At 36.8% G+C, this 23,167-nt stretch overlaps 1 protein-coding gene across 3 annotated transcripts in view; it reads left to right on the forward strand.

The window, feature by feature from the left end:
- Positions 1–23,167, forward strand: part of PLA2G4A (phospholipase A2 group IVA) — a 160,629-nt gene that overhangs the window by 98,182 nt on the left and 39,280 nt on the right. For all 3 annotated transcript variants that reach the window (XM_060009905.1, XM_060009917.1, XM_060009910.1), the window contains exons 8-10: positions 8,142–8,278; positions 16,693–16,915; positions 17,849–17,963. In XM_060009905.1, coding sequence (XP_059865888.1) covers positions 8,142–8,278; positions 16,693–16,915; positions 17,849–17,963 — 475 coding nt within the window. The remainder of the gene's footprint in view (positions 1–8,141; positions 8,279–16,692; positions 16,916–17,848; positions 17,964–23,167) is intronic.

Raw genomic sequence — 23,167 nt, forward strand, 5'->3', positions numbered from 1 at the left:
TTCAACAAATGGTTTGCAGCATCCAGTTTAGGACATCAGTGTCAAATTAAAATGTTGAATGAGTTTGGGCAGTAGGAATTTGGGCGCCTTGCTTCTTTCCTCTACTTCACTTGTAAAATGGAGACAATGTCTCATTCAGCTAAAAGGATGAGTACTAAGCAGCCCGAACAATGTGTAAGGCACATCTTCGTTACTCAATACGATAGTAGCTATTAAACCAATACACGGGTGTTGCTGTTACGTAACACCCCAGGGCAATGTCAAATTCAATAAAACCTTAGCTTTCTTACTTGGATAATGAATTAGTTAAATAGTTAAGGTTTCTAGTAATCCAAGAGTTTCTTCTCTTAAGTACTAAGACTTTAAAAAAATTACTCTTAACAAAATGGATGTAAGTCGTTCTAAAAAACGTAATTCTTTGCCCAGACTGAACTGATTTAAGTGCTCTCATGTCTGTGGCTTTTGCAATCAACTACCATTTCCCCATGCTCTATATATTCCCTTGAAGTAATTTCTTCCAATCACCCCTTTCTCTTTCAACTTTGTTGTTGTGGAATTAAAATCTGATAAGTAAGCGTGTTGTTAGAACACTGTCTCTGATTAGTATAATCTCTTCATAAATAAAGGGCTGAGATCGTTCCTATGAGTAAGATCTATAACACTATGTGCATGGGAATTTTTGATGTATTAAGGTTACTTAGAGGCCACTTCTTTTACATTTTCTTGTTCCAAAATAGCTTTTGGTCAGATGTAGTTTCCAGATTACAGTCTGTTCTGTGAAGTGAAATGCTGCTTTACAGTTTTCATGTCCCCACGTAACTGACCATAAAGGGAGCAAAGCTGGTGGGGGCACTCAGATCTGGCATTAGAATAGCAGGGAAATGAGAGAAGGAAATTTTACTCCAAACTTCATCAAAGAATAAAGGAGGAAATGTTTCCTGTCAAGGCAGAATACAAGGAATATACAATTAGATAGCTTTGGATGAAAGTAGAAGTATAAAGTGGTCCTTAAATAATATAATCTATTATATAGAGTGCTATTCTGTATTTAAGTTTGTCGGATAAATTAAGTGAAAAACTAGAGAAAAAAGAGACTGTCTAGTGACAGAGGGGGAGGCAAAGCAAAATAGTTTCTGCAGGAGGTAATAGAAATCGACCTTGAGTTGTCAATAAGAATTTTTATTCCTTTGTTTATTCTGTTTTCTTCATCTACAATATTCTTCCTCTTGCTTCCACCTTCATTATGACAATAGCACTTTGCTGTGTCAATTCTTATTCCTTTTAGATTGTAAACATTTTGGGGCAAACAGTTTGAACTCCCCTTAGCTAGTTTTGAATGGGACCCAGAGCAAGAGAAGGCTCTCCAACAGGACTCAGTTACTGCGTAAGCTGCTCTGCCCCTTGGGCCATATGACCATTCAGATCCATTGATGCTTGAAGTGTGTGTGGCAGATAGGGATGCTGTGGTAGGTGAATTGCAGCATAGGCACCTTTGGTGTTAGGCCTTGCCATCCTCTGTGGATAACTACCGTCCTTTGAAAAATAGCTTTTGGCCTGCTTACTGGGCCATAGTAGAGATTGAATGCTTAACCATGGGTGACCAAGTTATCATGTGACCTGAGCTGACCATCATGTTATCTGACCCACCAAGCCATAAAATTGGGTGTGCACAGATGCACTCCGTCATCAGATGGAAGTAGAGTATATGAAATTGGGCTGAACAGGCCCTGAAGATACCAATAAGTTCCATGAAGAAGTGGCCCAAATGTCCATGTTCCCCATTCCTGTTACACTGCCTTCTCTTTTCCATCCTCCACCCAGAGCCTCATGGGGGAGATCCCTATGATCAGTTGACAAAAGGAGAGAAAGGGCCTTGTTAGAGGTGATTGTACACACTATTTAGGCACCACTTGAAAGAGGACAGCTGCAGGGCTCAGCAACGTGGTCTTCCCTTCACCAAGGCTGAGCTGGCTACAGCAGCTGCTGAGTACTCAATTAGCCAGCATCAGAGTCCCCAGCAACACTGAGTCCCCAATATAGTAGCATTCCTATGGGTCATCAGTCAGCTACCTGGTGGCAGATTGATTACACTGGACTTCTGCCATCCTGGAAGGGGCATGCTTTGTTTTTACCTGAATAAACACTTACTCTGGTTGCAGATTTGCCTTCCCTGCACTCAAGGATTCTGCCAAAACTACCACCTATAGATATACAAGATGCCTTAGTCACAATATTCCACACAGCATTCTGATCAAGGAACTCACCTCACAGCAAATGAAGTATGGCAACGGGCCATGTCATGGAATTCACCAGCCTTACCATGTTCTCCACCATCATGAAGTAACTAGCTTGATAGAATGGTAGAATACCTTTTGAAGACTCAGTTATAGTGCGAGCTCTGTGGCAATATCCTGGAGGGCTGGAACACGGTTTTCCAGGAGGCTGTAAATGCTCTGACTCAGCATCCAGTATTGGCGCTGTTTATCCCCAGGATTCATGGGTCCAGGAGTGGAAGTGGGAGTGGCACCACTCACTATTACCCCTAGTGACCCACTAGCAAAATATTCGTTTCCTGTCTGTGTGACCTTATAGTCTTCTGACTTAGAGGTCTTAGTTGTGAAGGAAGGAATGCTTCCACAGAAGTGGAACAATGATTCTACTGAACTGTAATTTAATACTGCTGCCTGACCTTTTGGGCTTCTCATGCCTCTGAACCAACAAAGAAGGGAGCTACTCTCTTGGCTGGGGTGGTTGATTCTGACTATTAAGGGGAGATTGGGCTCCTCCTCTCAGGTGGAGGTAATGAAGAGGATGTCTGGAATACAAGAGATCCTCTGTGGTGTCTCTTAGTATTATCATGCCATGAGTTAAGTCAATGGAAAACTATAAGAACCCAATCCAGGAAGGACTACTAATGACCCAGACCCTTCAGGAATGAAGGTTTGGTTACTCACCAGCTGAGGTGCTTGTTGAAGGCAAAGAAAATACAGAATGGATAGTGAAAGAAGGTAGCTATAAATACCAGCTATGACCAGATGACCAGTTACGGAAATGAGACTGTGTTTGCCATGAGTATTTCTTCCTTAGTTTGTTATGAATATGTGCGTGTGTGTGTGCGTGTACACACAGAAATACAAAAACAGATTCATATTTAAGTTATGAAGTATCAATGTGAAGAATAAGCATTGTTTAAGGACTTTGTATCCTTTTCTGGGGAAAGGATTAGTGCATTTCCAGTTGTACACCGGATATCTGTATCATGTTAGCCAGGAGTATGACCTTGTTATTGTCTTTCTTTGGATATTAAGTGTGGTTGAAGGAGAGGTATATGGCCGCCGAGTTGAGAAGGGGTGGACTTGTGATGGTCAGTTTGCATCAACTTGGAGGATGTTTTTTGATGCAATTAATATTTAAGTCAGTGAAATTTACTTAATCAGGTTGTCATCTATAATGTGGGTGGGCCCCACTCTAATCAGTCAAAGGCCTGAATAGAAGAAAAAGACCAACCTCACCAAGCAAGAGGGAATTCTCCAGCAGACTACCCTTGGACTTCATCTGAGGCATCAGCTCTCCTGGGTCTCTGCCTGCTGGTGTTTGGACTAAAACTGCATTATTGACTCTCCAGAGTTTGGAGCTTGCTGTCCCATACTGCAAATTTGGACTTGTCATTCTTCACACCTGTGTGATCCAGTTCCATAGATAGATAGATAGTTAGATAGATAGTTAGATATGTATCTACCTACCTATTGGTTCCATTTCTCTGGAGAACCCTGACTAATACAGGAACCAGGGAGGCAAAAGTCTTTATATAATTGTCAGAACTTAAAATCTATGAAAACATAAAAAAAAAAATCCTTGAGCACTTTAGAATTTTCTTTTGTGAGGGAGGAAATTAATAATATCTGCAAGCCAATGCAGGAAGATAATTTAATCAAAACACAGCGTATTTGGTAAATAAAAATTCATTTCCTGTAATCGTATGAGAAAAGTATGAGAAATATTCATTGATATCATTTATACACAAATATTGATGCACTTAAATCTAAATATAACCTAAAAACTCTTGGCAACTTTAATTTGTTTGATTTTTTAAGATTTAAAGCCCGGACTAACACCTGCACCTTGTAAGTCCTCAGTTATTCTTTGAAAGTTATTTCAGAATAACTATCACTATTAAAACATCCAAAGTTAGTCTGTTTATTGCATAACATTGTGCTGTCATCTGAAGTGATACATGAATCTGAAATGTAATTTAGCTAAATGTCAAGTGGTTTCTCTCGATAAAGATTACTCTTTTCTTTCTGAATGGGGAAAAGGAAAGAGCATGAATTCTATGTCAGTGACACCTCAGCTCACATCCTGGTTATCACCAATCTGGATGTGAACAAGGTATTATATGTGTGCACTCCATACCTCCTCTTCTGAGACATGAAAATAATAATGATTTTTGAGGGATGAGAAGATCTTTTGGTTTTGAATTTTATTTATTTTTTATACGGCAGGTTCTTATTACTTACCTCTTTTATACATATTAGTGTATATATGTCAATCCCAATCTCCCAATGAAGGATGAGAAGATTAAATGAAATAAATTTTCTTCATAAGTCTAATTTCCCTTTCTTTTTTATAGTTAATAAACATTTATAATTTTATAGTTTAACAATTCATATTCTGTATGAGTTATAGAATCTAGAATGCTACCAGTAGCAAAAAGCTTCAAGTTCATTCATTCTACCCAATATTTTTACACATAAGTAAAGAGTCCAAAGAGGATTTTCTTTACCTAGGTCCCCCTAGTTGTAGGGGAAGCTTTCAGAGATAGAATGGAGCAGAGTGAATTAAAAGCTTTGGAGTCTGACAAACCTGGTTTTAAATCTGCAAGAAACCACTTTCTAGATTTGAGACAGCAGAAAAATTATCTTCTTTGTGTTTCAGTTTCTTTATCTTTAAAATGGTAATAGGGAGTTCCCTGATGGCCTAGTCGTTAGGATTCTGGGCTTTCACTCCTGGGTCCCGGATTCAATCCTTGGTTGGGGAACTAAGATCCTGCAAGCAAAAATAAAACAGGAAATAGACCAGAATTTATACATATAAAATGGTAATAATATATATATCATAGAGTTGTGAAAATTAAATGATGCATAAAAACAGATTAATTCATGTGCAATAAATAAAGGATAAATTATAATCTATACAATCATTCAGTTATTTCATTATTCAAGTTTTATGTACAAATAGTATGACACTTTCTTTCCTCTGATAGCAACCCAAATTTCTGACTTAAATATCTTACCTGAAAACCCTCTTTAAGAATTAGTGTAAAGCAATAATGAAAACAATGGGTTACATAACACATGAATCCCGGTTTAATAAGGGGCTGTTTCCAGAAAATTCCTAACGTAAAATAGTCATCCATAAGTATGTGTTGGGCTACTGGCACATGAAGAAGGACATCTGGGGAGTTGTTTTCTCAGGATTAAAGAGGTTTTATGTTCAATCTTCCAACTTCTCTTATGAAATCTCTCTCTGAACAATAGCACAGGTTGTGTGTTATATGTTGAAATGAAACAGTGTAATCTGTTACTAAGAATTTTTTTACTCTGAACTACCTGACTTGTATTGGGTTTAATGTTAGTGTTGCAAGTAACCAAATCAACAGGCTTAAAATCCCCTCTGACTTCTTTTCCCCTTAAAGCCCTTCATAGTCTTATTTTTCCCAACTCCCTAGTATACTCCTGCTGCAATAAGAAGGCTGGTCTTTTCATCTCAAAATCACATACCCTTTCTTATTTGTGCCTATCTTGGCCTGACCTTAGGCCCAGTGTTTGGCACATAGTAACAATAAATGGTTTACTATTATTATTATTATCACTATTATTGTATTGCCTATAAACTCAAGCCTTCATTCAAGGCCTAATCGAAATCCCTCCTCCTTCTCCTAATTTGTAATCTGCCTTCCTTACAACTACTCTTAATATTAATACTATATTATACTCCATTCGCCCACTGTATAACCCACTTTAGTTTCCTATCTTAGCTTTCCTCCCTCTCCATAGAAGTTTTTAAGAACTTATATATTTTACTTTATTTACAATTTTAAAACTATGTTCGAGAGCATTCTGTTCATCTGAACATACACAGGTTCAAAGCCATTTAAATTGCTGCATTGCACTGAACTGGTAGACTGTGTTTTCATTAATGAGGTCTTCAATTTGCATCTGATTTGATGGCCACTGAGTATCAGAGAAGAGCCCTGAATTTGGAAATTAGTGCTAGGTGTCCTGCTATTCACTGTTCTACCTCCAATAAGACCTAACCTCTAGAGACTTCCCTTTCTCTATGAAAGAATTCTATAGCCTTTTTCATCTTTTTAGTTCTAAAATAATGATTCTGTGTATGTGTATATATATATTTATCACATTGGTGAGTGACACCCAAGAGTCAGGATCCAAGTGCTGGGAACACAATGCAGGTGTATTCTCATATCTGCTTTTAAATTCAAATGTTGCTATATCACACATCATGTAGTCTCTGAAAAACTCCTTTGTACACTCATGAGAGAATGAGAATGAAAAAAAGGAAGATAAGATCTTCCTGCTGTTATGAAAATAGTTTTGACCTTGTGGACCCCCTAAAAACTATGCACACTTTGAGAACTGCTGGGTATAGGGAAACAACCAGCCCTCTTAGGCAATAATGCTTCAAGACCACAAGGAAAATGACAATATCTCCCTCTTCAAAGAAACACCCTTGCATTTCAGTCACGTTACAGATAGCCTGTTTTACTGCAAAAACTCTTCATTGGCTTATGCTTCTCCCATCTCCAGAACAGCCTCCTTCCCTGCCCTCATCTCTCCCTACGGAATAACTCTGCATCTTTAACATCAAGCTCAGGTTTCTTCTTTGTCTGTGAAACTTTCTCCACCACTCCAATCCCTCTGACTGAAATTGACCACATCTTCTAGACCTCATGTACTGCCAGCCTGTAGCATTTGACTTTGGTAAGGTGTACTACCAGGAGCCTGGGGTTTGACCCTTGACTCAACTCTGCTATTTATTGATTGCATGACCCTGAAAAAGTTTTCAAGGTCTTGGTTTTAAGTGCATTGGTTTCCTCTTCTGTAAAATGGAAACCTCATAGTGATTTTATGAAGATTAAATAAGACAGTTTCTGTAAAATACTAACAGTTCCTACCAGATAATAACAGCTCAGTGAATATCATCTATTCCTGTGTTTCTTGTTGTCATAATTATTTTTACATTTCTGCCTCACTTAAATTAACTATATTCCCCAGATCCACCCTGGGGATACTTGAAACATAGAGACCACTTAATCAGATTGATGAATGAATTAAAGAATGAAGAAATAAATTTTGTAGGTTTTTTTGTAGTTGATTAAGTTCTTTTTGATGGCTTAAATAACAGCATATTTTTGAAATGGGTCAGCATAAAGGAGTGCTAAGAATTCTGGACCAAGAAGGCAAGATGCTTACTCAACTGCAGATTACCAGCTAATAGATCTTATACAAGTAATAGCAGCCTTTCAGAACTTCCATCTGAAAAATGAGCAAATACTTTTTTGCTCATTTTATAGCAATTTTGAGAGGATCAAATTAAAAAAAAACTACACCCAAAAGCAAGCCCCAAACTGCAAGGAGTCAAGCAAATATAGAGGATTGTTGTTGCTATTGTTGTTGCTATCAGAGTTAGTTGGCTATTTTAATAATATCTGCTTTCTAATAGACATTAATTCTTGATTTTCTTAAGTGAAACATTATTTTCTTCTTTTTTTTTTTTTGCGGTACGCGGGCCTCTCACTGTTGTGGCCTCTCCCGTTGCGGAGCACAGGCTCCGGACGCGCAGGCTCAGCGGCCATGGCTCACGGGCCCAGCCACTCTGTGGCATGTGGGATCTTCCCACACCGGGGCACAAACCCGTGTCCCCTGCATCGGCAGCCGGACTCTCAAGCACTGCGCCACCAGGGAAGCCCTGTTTTCTTCTTTTTAACAATTAGATATTATCAAGGTATGAGTGAACTTACAATTCTTTGTTACCAAATGTGGGACATAGAAAAACTGAAATGAAAATGACATATTTTATGATTTTACTTTACAAATGATCTCTGTGTTTCATCATTCCAGGTGCCTGTGGTGGCCATACTGGGCTCAGGTGGGGGTTTCCGAGCCATGGTAGGATTCTCCGGTGTGATGAAGGCATTGTATGAATCAGGAATTTTAGATTGCGCTACCTACATTGCTGGTCTTTCTGGATCTACGTGGTTAGTATACATTTTAAACCTTAGTTTTATCATCCTAAATGCTTAGCATTTATCTACCTGAAACTTAGAAAAGAAATGAGGGTTTAGAAAACTGACATTAACTTCAAATTACTGAAATATTCCAGCTTGATGCAGTAATTTGTTCTTAAAAATATTTTTTAAGGCAAATTCATACTTAATGATGACTGTTGTCATAAGTTTGCTCCCTTTAAGCCCATTCGTGACTTAAAATGTAGTTAAACATAAAACAAAAAAATAGGTCAATTGAAATAATTCTATAGAAATATCTCAGAAGTGGAATAACATACTCCACCCATAATTAATTTAATCTTCCTATAATTTACTGATTTGTAATCTTGCAGCGATTATGTCTAAGTACATGATTCGCTAGGTATTCATTTTCTTCTTTAAGGCAGATAGAATGAAATGCAAGATACCTCAGTATACAGAAGAAGGAAACAACTTTTGAATGAAGAAATGCAATAAATTTCACTGATTTATATCTAATTATGAAATTAATCCTTTAAATGTATCTAAGCTCAGCTAAATTTAGAGACAGAGTAAAAGCATCTGCATGTATAATATTTGTATGCTATAGATTTGCCTTTTCAAGAATATATTTATAAAACGTTTTCAAAGACAATACTATGTACTTTTTGGTTTGCTTACCTCACATAATAAGTATGTTGAAAATCATATATTTAGTCCTTGCTTAGATGTCTCAAATAAAAGTATCACCTTATTATAGAACTTCTGATATTGGCTTGTAAGGCCTTTTAGTCACTCAGCCATGATAAAACTTATCTTTTATAATATTTTATTATACATAAATATATAACATATGTATTATATAAGTATATATCATATAATTACAATATATATAATAATATATATTTATATGTCTATATTTTAAAATTTCTGTGTCTTCTCATCCTGTGAGATGGCTATGAGTTTCTTCATCTTTCAAGTATAGAACATATGATTCAGAAGGCAAGTGATTTGTCCAAGATCAGTAGCAGAGCCAACATATAGACTTAGGATTTCGATCCCCTACTCTAGGTTCTTTCAACTAAACCAGAACCTTCTCTTGGACAGCTATATATTCTACATCAGTGGTGCCCAAAAGGTTAGGGACCGGTTTCATGGAAGACAATTTTTCCATTGGTGGGGAGATGGTTCAGGAGGTAATGCCAGCGATGGGGAGAGGCAGATGAAGCTTCACTCGCTCGCCTAGTGCTCACCTCCTGCTGCATGGCCGGTTCCTAAGGTCCACGGCCCGGGGGTTGGGGACCCCTGTTCTACATAGAGATTCATATTTAAAGAGTCTATAGTTTCTTAAATATTGTGAACCAGTTTCTTTAACTGAAAAACAAAAACTTAGAACCATGGTTGCCACCTTCTTTGTATGTACTCTCAAAATGATTAGTCTTTTCTGAAAGAAAGGTGTAGCCCATCATTATTCTTTCCTTTGAAGGAAAGAGCATGCACCTGCCTGTTTAATGAGTAATATGAATGTGATGGAAAAACTTGGACCCTTAGATTAATTCACCTGTTCAAGCATTTTATTATTAGTCTTCAGGTAGTTTTCTTTATCTGTATTCACTGGTTTTTAGATCCCTGTGGTCCATCACTGACTAATACATTGCAAGAAGCTTGCTTTCTTAAATTCGTCTAACAAAGAAAGACCAGGCCTTGAGTGCTATTTTAGTGGTGTAATAGTGTATATTTGTGTTTAATTAGAGCTGCAGTCATTGCTTTGGTTATAGATTTGGGAAAACATCTAAGATCCCCTCTCAGGGTTCTGAAAACAAGTCCTACAAAATGTAATTAAGAGAATTTTAGATGTTACAGGCCAATCATTTAAATATTATAGGCCACCTTCAATTCCTGCTCTATCCTTCAGTGTCTAATTTCCTCAAAGGTTAGCCTTTTCTTTTTTTTTTTTAAATGTATACATTTTAATGTTGCAGGAAGTTGACTTTAGAATTAGCCTATCTCTTTTTTTTTAACATCTTTATTGGAGTATAATTGCTTTACAATGGTGTGTTAGTTTCTGCTGTATAACAAAGTGAATCAGCTATACGTGTACATATATACCCATATCCCCTCCCTCTTAAGTCTCCATTCCACCCTCCGTATCCCATCCCTTTAGGTGGTCACAAAGCACTGAGCTGAAGCCTTTTCTTAGTTATTCTATTTCCTTAAAATCCATGTACTCCTAAAATCCTACAATCATTTTTCACCAAGAGGCCATATAATTTCCAAATATAATGGTGTCTTTTGAAGTTCTTATTCTCCTCAACTTTTTGGGGGGAGTCAGGGAGGATGAAGTTGGGAGTTGAGATATTTCACACATTCAGTTGTCCCTCTTTCAAATCCCTCCTACCATGCCTTTTCCCCCCCATCCTCTCTGATTGCTCTCTCCTCATAGCTGTCTTTTCTACTTCCACTACTTTTTTTCCTTAAAATGAGCTTCCCTCCAGGACCTGCCTTTTGTTCTATTATATCGACACATCCTCCCTTGGTAATTTTACCAATTTCTACCACTTCAGTTATTACCATCAATAATTTAATTTGTAGTTCTTCAAAACATCTAAAAACTTACTGGAAGAAAGAAAGAGAGAAAGAGAGAGAGAGAGAGAGAGAGGAAGGAAGGAAGGAAGGGAGGGAGGGAGAAAGAAAACCCTAATGGACAATGCAAAGTAGCCATCAGAGAAGAGAATCAAGGGAAGATGAGTTTGCAGAGGTCAAGTGTGGGAGTGCTTCACAAAGTAGTGGGTATTTTAATAGAGGAAAAATCTATGAGAAGCTTCGCTTAGAACTGGGTTTGGAGATTTCATGGTTTTAGTGAAAATTACTAGATAAAGTAAATGAAGGGCACTTTTGATCATGAAATTACAAATAAGAAATGAATAGGAGATGAAAGAAAGAAAGGTGGGAATGTGAACCTTAGTAGGAGCCATCTATTATTTCAAGACAGGGAATATAGGACCCAGGAAATGTTTTATTTTGTTTTCAGAATATAAAAGACTAGAGCATTTTTGTAGAAGTCTGAGGTGATGGAAATAGTGTAGAGGGATAGATAGAAGATAAAGAAATAGATGGATCTTGGATACAAAGAGATTCGGGCAGAGACAGGACAGGACAAGATAAAAAGCACAAGTGAAGCTATTAACCATGGAGAAAAGAGACACTTCCTGAGACAAAATAAAAGGTGGTCAGGATGATTCATATTAACAATTTTCTCTCAAACACTATAGGTGAGAAGGTAGAAAGTTCAAAGGAAGGAAGTCAGAAACACTTGGAAAAAGAAAGTACACTCTTCTGTTGTATAAGTTTTTATATTCTGCTGATACATGACCATTACCTGGCACAAATTAGGTAATATGGAAATATCTGGAGAAGGCTTGGACCTCCCGTAAAGTTTTCTGTGATCACAAAAGAGAATTTTATGTAAGACAAAGCTTTTTTTTTTTTTTTTTTTTTTTGCTGTACGCGGGCCTCTCACTGTTGTGGCCTCTCCCGTTGCGGAGCACAGGCTCCGGACGCGCAGGCTCAGCAGCCATGGCTCACGGGCCCAGCTACTCCGCGGCATGTGGGATCTTCCTGGACTGGGGCATGAACCCGCATCCCCTGCATCGGCAGGTGGACTCTCAACCACTGCGCCACCAGGGAAGCCCAAAGCTTTTCTTATAATTGCTACTATCTTTATGATAATTATTTCTGAAATTATTTTTGGATGATAGTTGTTATTCATTAAATGTAAGAATTAGCCAAGCAGGAGAACTGGCCTGAGTGAACTAGTGACAGTAATCCTGTGTTCTTTTGCTCAGTGAGCACAGCTCTCTTCCTCAGCACAGCTGCTCATTTGTGGTGTCACAGGGCTATTGGATTTCAACTGCTGTGTTTGTATGACATTACCGTCTAAAGAGAAATGAGAGCAGCTCTGTGTCTATAGGCAATGGGACCCAATTCATTAAGCTATAAAAAAGAATTCAAGAATGAAAACTTTCAGTTTAACATCTGAAGAATTCGTGGGACATTGAAAAATAAACCAATTTTAATAGGAGCTGGCCTGTAAGAAATGATAGGCTAAAAGATCAAGATTATGTTAGAGAAAATATGTTGTTTGAGGTGAGGACTGTGCTAACGAACCTCTCCCACTTGTCACGTGTTTAATGACTAAATGAAGACTTGCATAAGTAACTGCACTTTGGGGAAAAATTAATCTAGGAATTTATTTAGGATTTCAGGATATTTGCTTCACAAGGTCGAGGGTCTTGTTAAGACATTCCAAACCTTGATTGCATATGAGAATCACTTCTGGCACTTTTTTAAGCAGAGAAATTCTAAATGTTTACCCCTGAAGATTCTGATTAGGAAGGTCCTGGGGAGCCAGACACTGATATTTTAAAACTTTGACTCTGTGATTTAGAGGCAGGAAGTGAACCGAGAATTCCTTGTTCTCTGGCATAATTTAAAGTTTTTTTTTTTAAACTTTGTACTTAGCCTAAAATGCATTCATATGGAGAGAATGAGGTGTCCCATCATATAAATATATTGAAAAATTAGAGGTGAGTATTTTCAGATTTATAGAGAAATAAATTGAAGACCCTTTCATTCAATAATTATTTATAGAGGCCCTGCTATGTCTAAGACACTTAGTTTTTGAAACTTGATTGGTATAATTGGGAGTCACTTATTGGCGAAGAGATGAAAATTAAGGCTTAACTACGGAGTTGATGCTTGTGTGCTTTAGATGGTAATATGTCCACAGAAGCTCATGATAGCTGAATTCTGCCTTGGTGCAATCAAAGAAACAAAGAAACAAACAAAAAGCAAAAAAAGCAATTTAAGGAAAATTGACCATTGCCTGCTGTTCCATCTTTAGCTGTCACCAAAGCCAAAATCCAAGTCTTAGATGTCACCATAATGATGTCATGAAACGTCTGTCCAACTCACACTTGTTACTTCTAAGGAAAATGGGCTCATAAATGCTGAACAAGCAGAGAACATTAGCCCCAATGCAAATGGTTGAGGTATTCTAGGTCCTTCTGTCTTTCCATAGGGCTTGTATACTCGAGCCAATGGTTTCATGGGAGGGAAAGAAAAAGAGAAAGGGGGAGAGAGAGACTTCCCAAGTGAATGAGTTTACTTCAACCTTTAGAGAGCAGAAATGGACTGCAACCGTTCTACATGGAGCAGAAAAGAAAGAATTGGACTGACATGCATATACACTTGACCTCTTAAAATGATCTGCCTCTGAAACTGTGGCACAGATTCCTAGGTTTTGAGCAATCTCTGAACCTCAGAGGAAGGATTTTCTGAGTCTTGATCCAATGGCAAACATTGGGAGGAAAGGAAGAGAAAAGAGGAGCCTCCAGATCCTGCTGGAGGAAATCCGTGAGGCTGAGGTACTTGTTAGAATCATACGTTGATTCATTTTAAAGACCAACTAAATATAGATGGAGAAGAGAAGTCTTAAATAACGTGAATGAGATGTGAGTAATTACATCATTCTGCTGAACAGTTAGAAATGACAACTTCCAATAGCAGAATGATCATATCATTTCCTCTTTACCTACCCTAAAAAAAGAAATTCTGTGGCTAAATTGATTTCTGCTGACATTGTTTGTTTGATTCTTTTCCTTATTTTTATGCTGCTTCATTAAGGAAATGATTTGATGTATCTTAATAATAAAGTAAAACTGGATTGCATACAATAAAGATAGAAGTGGAAAAAAGTATATGTTTGTGTGTGTGTAATATATATATGTATAAAACTAGAAACTAGATTAAAAGTTCATTCTATAACCTGTAGCTTTGGGAGGCATGAGACACAGACTTTGGTTTCAGGTTTCTAGAATTCAAGGCAAAATCCAAACTATGCACAGTTATATAATGCACATTTTTAATAAGTTAAGGGCCAGCCAATGATCCATGGATATAGAAATTATTCTTGATACTAAGACCAGTAAAGAATTTCTTAATGTTCTCATAAAGAATGAAATATATCCTGAATAGTTCCAGAATTGATTACTTAGAGACTCAAAAAGAAGTTTTATTTTCCCATTTTTATTGTATCCTTAAATGTAAACCAATATCATTACACCAATGTGTGCATTTATTGAAAAGCATGATGAGGTCCAGAATCAGATCTTTGTTCATCTAGATGAATCGTGTGGTAGACCTTGGAATAACTATAGGAATGGATGGACTCTGCATCTTTCTAGCAATCTCAGCTGTAATTTTAATAGATATTGGTGATTATACCAGGCTTGAGTTCAGAATAAGTCTATCTGATTTATCATTATCTCATGTTGTGAGAAATGTTAAGAATCCAGTTTATATAATAAAGATCTTTTAAGAATGTTTACTTTTTTTTTGCAGAGCATGTGTTCCATTTTAGGTCTGTCATCACTCTTCATTTGTTAAGTTTTAATTATTCTCAGTTTGTCTCTAAAGAAGTCTGAATCCAACAAGTAATTCTAATTTAATGTGTAGTGGGAGTAGTTTGATCTCTAAGAACTGAAATCTTACTTTAAAGATTTTTAAAAAATAAAGGCTATCAGGGGAGAGGACAGATTTTAAATTCGAGTTCTATTATAATTGGGGAACTGTAAACATGTTATTTTTTTTTTCTGTGATAGTTTTTTTTTTAACATCTTTATTGGAGTATAATTGCTTTACAATGGTGTGTTAGTCTTGCTTTATAACAAAGTGAATCAGTTATACATATACATATGTTCCCATATCTCTTCCCTCTTGCATCTCCCTCCCTCCCACCCTCCCTATCCCACCCCTCTAGGTGGTCACAAAGCACTGAGCTGATCTCCCTGTGCTATGTGGCTGCCTCCCAGTAGCTATCTATCTTACGTTTGATAGTGTATATATGTCCATGCCAGTCTCTCACTTCGTCCCAGCTTACCCTTCCACCTCCTCATATCCTCAAGTCCATTCTCTAGTACGTCTGTGTCTTCATTCCCGTCTTGCCCCTAGGTTCTTCATGACCTTTTTTTTTTTTCTTAGATTCCATATATATGTGTTAGCATACAGTATTTGTTTTTCTCTTTCTGACTTACTTCACTCTGTATGACAGACTCTAGGTCCATCCACCTCACTACAAATAACTCAATTTCATTTCTTTTTATGGCTGAGTAATATTCCATTTTATATATGTGCCACATCTTCTTTATCCATTCATCTGTTGATGGACACTTAGGTTGCTTCCATGAACATGTTATTTAAATTCATCAATCCTCTGCTTATCTTTAAAATAGAAGAATTGAAAGCTATCACAAGTCTTCAAGACAACAACTTATGAGCAATTAGCCAGCACAGGCCTAGAACATACCAAGACTCAATAACAGTTAGTTTTCTCCCCTCCATGAAGGGAAGATAAATCACTATGGTGGTATTTTGATATGAATGTCAAGAAGACAGGAGATTTAAATATGTGCTACATTCTCTTTGGTTGGGTGAAGTTGTAGAGTATTTCTTTCATTATTTTGTGCTCTCAGTTCAACAGTTCAATATACTGTGCTTGTCGTATACTAGGAATTTGCTAATCATTGAGACTAAAAAAGATAAATAAGCAAAGTTTTCCCTGCAGATGGTCACAACTAATTAGGGGAGACAGATAAGTAAACTAATAATTAATATTTAGTTTGAGAGCTACAATATTAGAGATATTGGTTCCCAGAGGATCATAACTTAATGTTTACCGTCTAAATATCACATACCAAGGCATATGGTGATTTCCAGCATCACTAGAGGCGGCCAAATGGCTGTTGGCCAAGAATCTTCACAAGAAAGCATTTATCTTTCAGACCTACTCCTCTCCATGATTTCACCATTAGATCTGTATGCTCAGAAATTCTGAGACCTACAGTTGGCAAAGCTTGGGATTCTATCTAGGCCAATGGACACACACACACAATTGTCAGGAGAATTAGGCATTCACAATTGTTTGGACAGCACATTTTCTACCTATAGATAATCATAATGGAAAGTCAAATTATCAGATTGCTTGGCTAGTATTATATCCAGCAAGTCAATTTATTTACATGGCTCTCAGTGTGTTGTGTCATCAGTCTCTCATGGTCTGTTAGGGATACCCATTCCTGGAGACTAGACAGTGAAGAGTTGGCCCAATAGGGCATCCTCTCCTCTGGACTGTGCAGAAGTCCAGTGTTTCCTCTGAGGCCTCTTCTTTACTTCCGTTGTAGACCAGCTGTATTCTAATTGTTGCATCCTTTCCTTAAATGAGTTAATGTCTTCAATCAGAAAATTAGTTAACCAACTATTTCTATTATTCTTTCATTTTCTGATGACAAAGATGACTGCTTTCTTTGGAGACTACTTACTGTGTGATGCCCTTTATCGTTACTGATTGTCTTTTGTCTTCTTTACAGGTACATGTCAACTTTATATTCTCACCCTGATTTTCCAGAGAAAGGACCAGAGGAGATTAATGAAGAACTAATGAAAAGTGTTAGCCACAACCCTCTTTTACTTCTCACACCACAGAAAATTAAAAGATACATTGAGTCTTTATGGAAGAAGAAAAGCTCTGGACAACCTGTCACCTTTACTGATATCTTTGGGATGTTAATAGGAGAAACACTAATTCACAATGTAAGCCTTGGCTCAGTCTACAATCCTTTTAATACAAGAAAACGATGTATATCGTAATGTTTTAAATAAAACAGAATACGATACATTTTGTAAAAGTCAATTGACTCACCTTATCCTATCAACATGTACTGAGTACATACTCCCTGCCAGACGTAACTCTTCTATAATACGTTTCATCCTACGTTACATTAGTTCTTACCAGCTTACTAATTTATTCTAACTATGTGTCAGTTTTGTTGTTGTTTTTGGTTTTTGGTTTTTTTGGCCACAGCGCGCGACTTGCGGGATCTTAGTTCCACGACCAGGGATTGAACGCGAGCCCTCGGCAGTGAGAGCGCAGCGTCCTAAACGCTGGACTGCCAGGGAACTCCCTACGTGTCAGTTTTGATGTATAGGGAAATACTTTTTTATTCCTTTTCTTTGGAAAAATACACATTTTAACCCTTAACTGCCCATTCTGCCCAAATAGCAATCTCTTTTAGATAAAGAGGTGAATAGAAGTAATATTTAAAATAGCAGAAGAAGAATGGAGCTTTCCTGGAGAGAGTCAGAAAAAAAAGGAGTGAATCACATGGAAGAAACCCATTCGACACATGACAACAGAGCGACATTTTATCTGAACATGAAACAGGGCGGGTAGAGTTTGTGCCAGGGAATCTGGGGGCTCAATTCCTTCTGGGCTCCCTAGCTACCAAACGTCGATATAGTCCTGAGACGTATGGCTCTTTTTAGAATGAAGGTAATTACCTCCATAGAGCTTACTTTTTGCTGTTTTTCAGGATCAGAGGTCCTGAAAATAGTCATAAGACTATTTTAGTAAGACTATTTTTATTACAAAAATTTTGTGTCTTGATTGGAAGTACTATTTTACATAGTTTTTTTAAATCTGTATCTGTTTGTATATGTAAAACCTTTTCTTTCTTCTGTGGACAGAGAATGAACACTACCTTGAGTAGTTTGAAGGAAAAAGTCAATACTGGACAGTGCCCTTTGCCTCTTTTCACCTGTCTCCATGTCAAACCCGATGTCTCAGAGCTGATGTTTGCAGGTATGGAATTTCCTCTTGCAAAACATTTCCTGGAAACTTTGAACTGTGGTTCCTAATGATTTTCTCTAGAGGAAGTTCATAAGCAATTTTAGTTGCTTATTTTAATATATTTTCTGTAACATAAAAACTTTTGAAAATATAAGAATTTTTTAAGCTAGACGATTTTCTGATTGTAGAGACTATCCTATGAAACTAGTTACTAGTATATCTTCATTCAAATTAGTGGGAAAGACGATATAAAAGTAAATCATGAATATAATCAATATTCAATTTTAATTATTCATTTCTCAAGGATTTTTAACAAAATACTATGTCTAGGGCTTTTAGGCAAGGCATATATTTTTGTTTGCTATTTATCTGTTCATTAAATTGGGTAACATGATATCTGTTTATCATTCAAAACACTATTCTAATTTTTATAATTCAGCACCTTAAAAGTACTAGCCTGTACTTGTGGCAGCTGGTGAAAAAAATGCCTCATTTTGTTAAATCTCAGATGTAAACATTTGTTTCTTCTGTAGCTCTGTTTCTTGTTGGGTGCTCTAAAAGGATGTGACTTCGTACTTCTCCAGGCCACTGCCAGTCCTAGTCTGCAGTGTGATAGAATTTCTGACTGTGGCTAGTAGGGTTCATTGTATTTTTAGGAAAAGTATCTCAGTGACATCAGTCACACCATGAGCTTAAAAAATCATTGTGAATGGCATGTAATTACCAGATTTATATCTAGAATTCTTGTGCAGTTTTACCAAGTCTCACTTTTTCTTCAACTGACTACTGTCAAGCTAGAATTTTGAATAGTTTATAAAAGCAGTGTACCTGGAATTCATTCATTCAACAAGTGTTTATCAATTATCTTGACTAAAATGTTTCTCATGCTTCAGAAAGCACTTATCATATTTATTGTCTTATTCAATATTTACTACAACCCAGGGAGGGAAGGAGGTATTTTTAGCTCTGCTTCACAGGAAAAAAAAAAAATAAAACCTCAGAAAGGTTCAGTGATTTGCCCATTTCCACATAGAAAGTAAGTAGCAGAGCTGAGAATTGGTCTTGAAATACTTTGTTCTTTTTATAAAAATATTGGCTTCTCTGATTACTGATGATGTAGAAGGTAGTATGCCAGGTGCTGAGCATGAACTCCCCTTCCCTCCACAGTATATCGCCCTTTTTCTATAAGACCTGATAATATGTTTGAGAAATTTGCAATAGTTATTAAAGAAGTTAAAGCACAAGAGAGAACAGAATGTTACTATGCACTGTTTCCTTGACCAAGTTGTGTGACACCTTTTAGCCTCAGTTTTCTCACCTGTTAAATGAGGATGAGACTCTCCTTATAGTATTTTGCTAAATAAATGAGATAAAGTATGTAAAGTACTTAAAACAATTGCAGGCCCAAATCAAGTTTCAGTAAATCTTAACAATGTGGAGTGTTCTATGAAAGCTGTATGAGAAGAGTCAAAGATCTGAAGATGAATAGAATTTGTATATGAAAGGCAAATTTAATTCTTGGATGGGGGTTTCAGGCATGCAGTAAGAGTGTCGGATAACCATGGCGTACTCAGCAGCAATGAGGAACCACACTTTGTGATGGAGTTCATAGGGAGAGTTAAGAAAAGTAAGGGCCATGATAAATTGTTTTTTTGTTAGTGTTGGTTTTGTTTTGTTTTATTTTTGCTTTCCCATAGCTATTGTCTTATGAGGTCTTGGAATGCTTGGAAATTGGTTGGTAAATACCACTAGCACGCCAGTCAAATTTGTGCATAGCCAAACAAGGCTTCTTTTACCCCAGAAGCATTATGATTTAGTTAAACAAGCATTAAACTAATTTGGAAGCCTTGTCTTACTTCTAAGCTGAAATACCTTGGATGGGTCATTTAATCTCTCTGATTCTTATTTTCCTCATTATTAAAAAGAAGGGTATTAATAAACATCAGATTTATCTTACAGAGCTATTAAGCCAATTGCATGAGATAGGGATAATACTGACTATGATAAAGGGACATAAAAATATAATAGTTTTATTGTTACTGTTACGGTTGTTAATGGCATTTTCACAGTTGTCTCTTTTTATTCTGAAGTTTTAGTCAGCAGCCATTCTCAAGAGAAAATCTGACTACAATAATTAAAGAATAAATAATATTTCCAGCGAGTGAATATTTTAGATTCATCTAGAGTGAGAAATGGCTGTTTTATGTGCAGTTAGTAGTCTTTCAACTTGGATGTGTCTGATTTGGGCCAACTGCCTAATTTCAATATTGTTACTGACATGAGAGAAACCCCATTAACCTTCATTGTTAAGTTTCTGTGATGAGGAGGTTCAAGCTGTTTCTTCCAACAGAGTTGGACAAAACCATCAAACGTTAGTTATGTTGATCTTGTACCCAGATAAGACATTCAAAGGGGCATGTTATGAGTGTTTGAGTAGCTTGAGTTATTGGGGAAAAAAAAAAAAGGAGACATGTCTATACTTTATGCCTTTAAATTTGCTTAGATTAAAATGGACATTCAAGAAAAAAAGTTAAAATATTATTTGAATTATATTATAAACAGTCAAAGATCCAAACTACCTTACAGAAGTTTTATCAGCTTTACTTCAACAATACCAGAGAATGTTTTTCTTCCCTCTTAGAAAAGTTTTAAACACTTTCCCCTTTTGAAGGCTTTAAACACATAAATATTAGTTGTTTAAATGGTTACATATTTTTGGCTCCTCCACTTCACTACATTTCTAGTAGGATTTCAAACTTTCATTTTAAAGTTTCCATTGGTCAGTAAATTGCATTTACTGAGCACAATTTCTAGACTTAACATCATGTTAAGTTCTTTAACAGATGCTATAGAAGTAAAAATATAGTACTTCCTCAAGAAGTCTATAGTCTCATTAACAAGACAAAAATAAAACATGAAACATTAGTAAGCCATACACATAGAATACTACTATCTGTTAGAGTATATAGAACTGACATAAATTGTAAGATATTAGAGATTTAGTATAGTCATAAGAAGGACTTCATGAGGGTGATGGAACTCAGATTTAAGTTAAACTTGGAAAGATCTATCAGTTGGGGGTGAAAAGTCAACTTTGTGTGAACAGTGTAAGAAAATGTTCAGAAGGTAAGCCAAAGGTACATTTTGGGGAGCAGTAAAGAGACATTAGCCTTGGTCTCATGCGTGAACTGGTGAAGAGTAGTGGTGTATTTGGGAAAACCATTAGTGCCAAGTTATAGAAAGCTTTGAATTCCAGACAGAAATGTTTCTATTCAGTTATGATAATGGGAAATACTTAATGGTTTTTGGTAAGGCAATAAAATTATTTAAATAGTGTTTTTGAAAAAAAGTATTTCGGTGATTCATATGGGTAGATTGGTAAGAAAGAAACTGGAAGCAGTGATATTACTGTGTTTCTTTAAATAAGGTCCTGGAACTAGAGAGAAACTGATAAGGAAAGAGAGGAGAAGATGAATGTGAAAAGCTTAAAGGTTACCAATGAAATGTGCGATGGATGGATTTGATGTGAGTGGGTTTAAGAGTGATTTCAGTTAAGAAAAATTTTTTTTCTGGGCAGTAATAGCGTGATTTACAGAAGCAGGTAAGCTTGACTGGGAAGCAAGGTGATGAGCTCCTTTCCAGGCAAGTGGAGCAGGATGTGATGACAGCATACTCAGACGTAAGTGCACAACAGGAAGATGGAAATGAGTAGATGGAGGCTCCGGAGGGAGGGTCAAGTTTGAAATGTAGGAATCAGCAGCAGAGAAATAGTAGTCAAAGTACCATAGTGAGTTCTTCAGTGAGGATTAGAGAGCAAATCTGCCTCTTGAGAATGTCTCTCATTACTGTGTACACAAACCTCAACATTAATCAAGAAGAGATTGCTAAAGGAGTAGGAACCAGGAGGTCTTTACCCTTTAGTACCCTGGAGAGGGGTGTGAAATTCAGAGATAAGAAATTACTCACAGTGATATAGAAATTTTCCTCATGGCCTCTGATTCATTGCTAGTCATGTCTCACCAACTCCATGTAAGTCATTATAAAACACACCACTTTGTCATGAAGGGTATATGCACCATTTGGCTTTGATGTGACATGAATTATAATGTGTTCTCATCACAATTGTGATTTTATAACTTGTTTCACAAAAGTAGAATGTTCTAACCTATACTATTGAGTAAATAATAAATATATGCATATCCACAATTCCTTTTCCAAAACTTTGAGGACAGATGTTTTAAAATTCAGAATATTTTAGATTTTGAAGTTAAGAAATATACTACATATTACGTAATACCCCCATTGGGGTCTTACAATCAAGTAGAGTGGTTTCTCCAATGGAATGTATTTATATTCACACTCCATGGGATATCTAAAGATTAAGCCTCACATCTTTTCAAGACTGGTTTTTCTGCAAAATGAGTTCAGGTCGGCTTTTACTACCAAACGAATAGCAAAAAAAAGTGTGGATTTTGGAGTTATTTGGATTTTGGATTGTTGGATAAAGGGTTATAGACATGCAATAATTTTAGAAAAGGAAAAACTGAAAAAAAAATAAAGGCAGACAGAGAGTTTGGGGTTAGGCAGGGGTGCATGGTAGTGGGACTCCATAGAAGATGGTCAACAAAGACTTTGAACTAAAGTTAGGAAGGAGCAAGCCTTATGGTTACAGAAGGGAATAGCAAGCATAAGGGCTGTGAGACAGGAATGAGCTTGGTCTCTTGGAGGAACATTAAGAAGGTGTGTGGCTGAAGTGGAATAAGTAAGACAAAATGTGATAGGAGATTGGTTAAGACATGTAGTCAGACAAGGAGCATGAGCCAGACCATCATGAGGGCTTCTTGGCCATGTTTTTATTTTCAGTGTAATGGGAAGCCATTGGAAAGCTTTCATCTGGCACTGGTGTGGTGTGATTTATATTTTTAAAAATCCATCTGGCTACAGGGTATCAACAAGATAGTAGGGGAATAGAGAAAGTTTTAAGAGGCTATTGTGGAGATCCAGGAGAGAGTATGGCAGCTTGTACCAGTATGGTCATGGTGAACAAATGGATAAGTAGCCCGTTTCTAACCACATCTGATGATAGAGCCTACAGAACTTGATTTTTTGTATTTGAGGTATAAGAGAAAGAGGACCATGAAGAATAATTCTAACGTATGGATAGTGGTATGAATATATGAAAAGTAGTACCATTTACCAAACAGGGGAAGACAGAG

Source organism: Delphinus delphis, chromosome 1 (genome assembly GCF_949987515.2).
Source record: "Delphinus delphis chromosome 1, mDelDel1.2, whole genome shotgun sequence".
NCBI classification, from domain to species: domain Eukaryota; kingdom Metazoa; phylum Chordata; class Mammalia; order Artiodactyla; family Delphinidae; genus Delphinus; species Delphinus delphis.